Source organism: Gavialis gangeticus, unplaced genomic scaffold (genome assembly GCF_001723915.1).
Source record: "Gavialis gangeticus isolate Ggan-Ray unplaced genomic scaffold, GavGan_comp1, whole genome shotgun sequence".
NCBI classification, from domain to species: domain Eukaryota; kingdom Metazoa; phylum Chordata; order Crocodylia; family Gavialidae; genus Gavialis; species Gavialis gangeticus.
Window position 1 is genome coordinate 777,024 of NW_017728997.1, and position 5,652 is coordinate 782,675.

At 42.2% G+C, this 5,652-nt stretch overlaps 1 protein-coding gene across 7 annotated transcripts in view; it reads left to right on the plus strand.

Annotated features, from left to right (window-relative positions):
* Positions 1-5,096, plus strand: part of TMCC1 (transmembrane and coiled-coil domain family 1) — a 209,140-nt gene extending 204,044 nt beyond the window's left edge. For 6 of the 7 annotated variants that reach the window (XM_019504649.1, XM_019504651.1, XM_019504654.1 and 3 more), the window contains one exon: positions 511-2,155. In XM_019504649.1, the coding sequence (XP_019360194.1) occupies positions 511-825 (315 nt within the window). In that variant the 3' untranslated portion in view covers positions 826-2,155. Of the gene's footprint in view, positions 1-510 lie in introns of all 7 variants that reach the window. The other variant, XM_019504648.1, reaches the window with a different exon arrangement.
* Positions 5,097-5,652: the final 556 nt, after the last annotated feature.

Sequence of the window (5,652 nt, forward strand, 5' to 3'; positions counted from 1 at the left end):
GGGGGGGGGGGGGGGAGGCCCTCAGTTGTTGAAGGCCCCAGGCCCTCAGTAAGTTCCCCTTTTAGGGTCAGACACCTAGGTGTCAAACTATTCCCAACTTGAGAAGAGGAATGATGCACTCTAATGTGACCAGTACAGGATACAGCGAAGCAGGCCATCCTGGTGACATCCCCAACATGCATTTCTTTTCCATAGTTGGACAGAAGACTGACCCCTCGCACGTCCCTCTCATTAACACCAATGTAAATCAAGAATTGAGAGTTGTTACATACTTTGTTGCAACCTACAGTCCCCAGTTAGTGAAAGATTCAAGACTCCATGGGAACCGGCCTGGGCTGCTTTCCTACTGCTGCAGGATATGAAATCTGTCTGGGTGACTCGCATCCTGCAGCAGGTGTACAAGGCCTGAGGAATGCAGCCACATGATGACTCGTAGTATCAAAACACCGCTGAGGTGTAATAGCCTGTCCTGTGAGTACTGAAAACATGACTGTTCCTTCTTCTCAACAGGAGGCCCTCGAAGCCTGTCAGACCAGGATTTCCAAGATGGAGCTTCAGCAGCAACAGCAGCAAGTGGTGCAGTTAGAGGGGCTGGAGAACGCCACTGCCAGGAACCTGCTGGGAAAATTCATCAACATCCTTCTGGCTGTCATGGCTGTTCTCCTAGTCTTCGTCTCCACCGTGGCCAACTGCGTTGTCCCCCTCATGAAAACTCGCAATAGGACGTTCAGCACTTTATTTATAGTGGTTTTCATTGCTCTTCTCTGGAAGCACTGGGATGGCATCACTAGCTACTTGGAACGGTTCTTGTTGCCTCCCAGATGATGGCACGAGGCATTGGCTGCATTGCCCCACACATCCCAGCACTCGCTGGTGGATGAGCATCGCAAAGATTAGTCAGCAACGACGCTGCTGAAGTTTTAAAGTGTCCGAGTGAATTTGTTTACATTTAGAATAACGTTTTTCTCTGCGAGACGCATTGCAATAGTATTTTTTAGATTTTATTCAAGAACTCTTTTTGGCGAGAATCCTGGATAATTTTTATGTAGCATGGTTCTCTTTGGATGCAAATCTTCAGATTCTTTAAGTGTACAAAAGAATACAGTGAAAATACATAAATGTATTTGGAGCACACCAATGGGCAATTTAAATTACGGTTTGAACTACTGTACTAAACTTGGTTAGGAAGAGGAGAACATGGTTAGCTTAAATAGCCAAGATTAATCTAGTGCACAGCCTTGTGTGATGGTACCACAGCGAACCTGCAATGCTAATCTTTACTGTGAAGCCTGCTCACATTCCATGTCCGAATGTATGGGTTCAGGGTGTTTTTTTTCCTTAAGAAGGGGGAAGAAAAACCAAACACATGGATCCCTCCCCCTAGCTCAGCTCCTGGGTCGGCCATTTGTGCTAATATGACGTACAATAATTTTCTGTGAGGCCGGTTACCTTTTGCTAAGTATACGAAGTGGAAGCGTTATGCCGTACACAGTAACTGCACAGTTGTACTACAGTATTTTGAAGTAGCCCTTTAAATACTTATCTTTAAGCAGGAGCCCTTGGTCGCACTTTTAAGGTTTTTTTATATATGTATATTCACAGATTTAAAAAAATTCGAACAGCATACTTGAAGAGTGTAATACTCAAACTCTCAGTGCTTCCTTATTGTTTCTAATAGGATTTTTTATTATAATTATTATTATTATAATTATTATTATTATTATTATTGGGGGTTTTTTTGGAAGGGGCTGGGGGGGTCGTTTTTTCCTTTTAAATAAAGAAGTGATGTTTTTAAATGAAGAAATGCGTGAATAATTGTGAGCCGTCTTGTCCTGAAACAGTTTTGAAGAGGGCAGGAAGGAATTTCTAGTGAGAGCCTGTCTGCTGGAACGCAGTGCTGTTGACATGCCATTTCTCTGTCCTCCCGTGCTTGCGGATGCAGCATCATGATCAACATCCGCCTTTCCCCCACGTTTTTTTTTGTTACACGCTTCTCTGTCCTTTCTCCTCTCTGGTGGGCGTGGAAGAGAAAAGGTGTCATGTTTCTCTTTCCCAATTCTGTCACTCTTGGCCTCACAGTAGTTAAAGTACAAGCAAACAATTTCTTTTCATCCCATTTGGGGAAAAGATGGGGTTTTTAATGGAAAGAAATGAGGGGGAAAAAAAGTTCATTCAGAAGAGTGGATTCTCTCATAAATATCCCTAATGATTTATTTTTAAATTAATCCCTGATAACTGAAACCAAAGTTGTTCCACCCCTCACCCTTTCCATCCACCATCTCTCTAAGATCGTCTGTCTTTGTTTAGAGGACACCTTTTTGTGCTGTATGTATCCATTGAGCATGCCACAGAGAGACTCCCCTTTTTCTCTAGTTGGGAAGGCAAGTACTTAAGGCAGATGCTGTGTCAAAGCACTAGAAGAAATGCCAGTGACGGATGCAACTCCTGTCTCTGCACTATGTTTTGCAGTTGCTCGTCGTTACAGGCAGGGCTTCATATCGAAGGACTCTGGCTTCACTCTGTTTTTCCTTCTGCTTCTACTATAACAAGTCCCCGTCTTAGTTCCATCCCAGGGAAATCAAAAATGGATAATCCAGTAGATTCTTTCACACCATTTGCAGTATTTGATGAGGCTCCTTGTTTTCCTTTATACTTGGCCTAAGTTCCATGCAGGAACTAAACAACACTCAAGTGACCTAGAGTGATACATAATAGGAAGTGTAGGGATTTGTGCTATTGTGTAAACACCAAGCCTGGGGCAGTTTCCCAGAACTAGGGTGGCACCTCCTTCTCAGCAAGGAAGAAGGTCTTGCTATTCTAGTTGCTGAAGAAAGACCTCCAGTTTCCAAGCTGTCATCTTTCTCCTTCAGAGGTTCAAAATATAATTTCCCTAGCTGCAGCTGTCTTTAAACTCAGGTATCCCACGATTATTCCAGCCACCTCACTATGCCATTGTGGACTAATCCGTTCCTGTCCTCGTTAAAAATAAATTGCCAATTGCAGCTGACTTGAGCCAAAAATAAGCATTCTTATTTCCACAGAGCTGAAAATGGAGCATGGCTTATATAACGTTGCCCTCTTAGATTGCAATCACCAGCTAAGGTGAAACCCATTGGCATCACCATCCTTATCTGGTTGGTAAAAAAGAGATCTAATCTGTTTTCATTCATTCATGTGATGATTCTCCTTTCCTGTTGGGTTTCCTCAGAAACAGAAGTAGGAAAATCACAGTAATAAACTGTTGGTATGTAGCCTAAGAGCTCTCTTACCTCTGTTTCTGCCAAGCAATCTCTGCATCTCTATAGGTTTGGTCGCACAGGGCGTATCTATGAAAGATGCTACTGTGCAGTCGTTACCGTGCATTTATTTATTATTTGTATTAGCAAGTACTAAATAAATGCACAATAACCAGAGTTACTGCACAGTAGCATCTGTGAACATCTTTTAAGTGACGCACAGTAGTGCAGCAGCCTAATAATCCTGTGCGGTAGTGTATTAGCACTGTCCATACTGTGATGTACTACTGTGCAGTATTTTTTTTGGCTACTTGTGTAGATGCGCCCACTGTAACAGTTTGCTGTAGGTTTAGTACGTGATCAAAGCTGTTGGCATGAGCTGAAAGCCAACGATTTTTACACTCAACTCCATATTTTAATAATATTTGAAGGAAGTATTTGTCCCCTTTTTATCTCCTGTGTATCCTAATTTCATTTCTGCACTTTGACTGTGTTAATCTTCTTTAGAAAACAATACCTGCATTTCCCAGAAGGAATGGGCTTCATAGAAACTCTTCACCTTCAAACTGTTTTGTGAAGGCCAGTTATTTGGCCCTGGACAATGTCTGTCTGTCTGTGTGTGTGTGTGTCTCTCTCTCTCTCGACAGTTTTCCATTCCAAAAAGTTGTCTGCAGTTAATGCCATTTATGATGCTGCATCCACTTTTAATATCCTAACGCAACTACCATATGTGAGTTGCCTTTTTTCTTTAGCCGAATGGTTATTTCCACACACACCCCCTTCAATCTGAAGGTCTGTGATGAACCTCTAATACTTTTAACAATGATTTACACTGTTGGAAATGTGATGCGAGCTTCAGAGCTCCCTTTTCTTGTAAGTGGTTGTGGTCATTCTCTTTAAGATGAAGCATTCCTGGATGACTTGTAGAAGACAAGTATCTGCCATGAGTGTGCATGTGCGTGAGCCTCTTCTGATGTCTGGTAGCTTGTGTGACTGCCTCTGAGTTGCAGAATGTTTCCCAGAACATTTCCAATTCGAAATTGGAGCAATTCTGGAATGCTTACATATTGTTAAGCACATATCAGTGGGGCATATAAAGAAGGGAAGCATGTCATGTACCAATTTTAGGTCAAAGAGGAGAAGACCATTCAGTGAATTCCATGGTTCACATGAAGTTCATCTCTTTCCCCAGTCTCCTCTCAATTAAGAACTTGGGGAGGGAGATTTAAAGCAGAAAAGTTATCATTTTTAGACAAGTTCATCAAATTCTCCTTCCCCTCAGTCTCATTAGTTTAATGATGATGAGCATGCTCACAGCAATTACTTTATTGGTTTTTTTCCCAATCTAGTGAGTATACCTGGTCTGATCAAATTAAATATTGAGTTCTGTACATGTTACACAAGGCCAGAAGAGACGCTGTCTTTCAGCTTTGGGAAAACATTCATTTTCTTTTAAACAAAAAAGCAGCAGTATAACAAAAAAAAGAAGCCAAGCTACAAAGGGGTCTTTTTGAGATTGGACGGCTTTGCCAGTTTTAAGTGAATTCTGAATGTGGCTACAAGTTGAAAACCCTGTGTGTCTGTGTTTGTGTATGCCAGGTGGAATCGTTGTAGGCAATTGACTTAGCTGTAAGTGTGGTTTTTAAAAGTGTAAGAAAAAAATAAACAGCAAAACTCACTTGCACGGGTTGAAAAGTACAGAAATGACACTTGTGAACGTAACACTGTAGTTTATAGATCTTAAGCTGCTAATTGTTGAGAGAGATTTACATTTGTCTTGTCCGATCGTCACAGATTCATCTGCGACACTTTTACTGTATATAAAAAAAAAAAAATTTAAATAAAGACCTCAACTATTAAGACTGTGTTGTGTCTTGGGTGTTCTCAGGTGGGTGTGAAGAGGCCCTGCTGAAGCCTGTAAAATGCACTGACCATTGCATAACCATTTAGCATTTGAGTAAAGCCCTCTACCAGTCCCATAATTGGAAACCTGCCTATAATCCTGTGCATACCTGACTGACCCATAGGCAATTGCCTCTTGTTTTTTAGTTTTTTTCCAGTACGGTGGGTGGGGGTGGAGGGATGTCATGATTTTAATCCCCTTCCTCTCTGCTTCCTTTCTTTTTGTCTGGTATCTCCCTGACCCTGACATCAGGTTGTTGCTGTGTATGGGGGCTTGGCCACTTCCCTTCAGATATGACCCTGCTTACCTTAGTATGCAAGCACCTTACTGTCTTCTAATGTACGAATCCTCCCTCCTGATCTCCTGTGTTACCAAAGGGAAACAAGGAGATGAAGTCACTTGCCCAAGATCTTCCTCGTGATCTATGCCAGAGTGGAAAACAAGGGTGGGATGGGAGAGCTGGGAGTGTAGGGAGTGACCTTCCTGACCCAGTTCAGTGATTTGACCCAACCA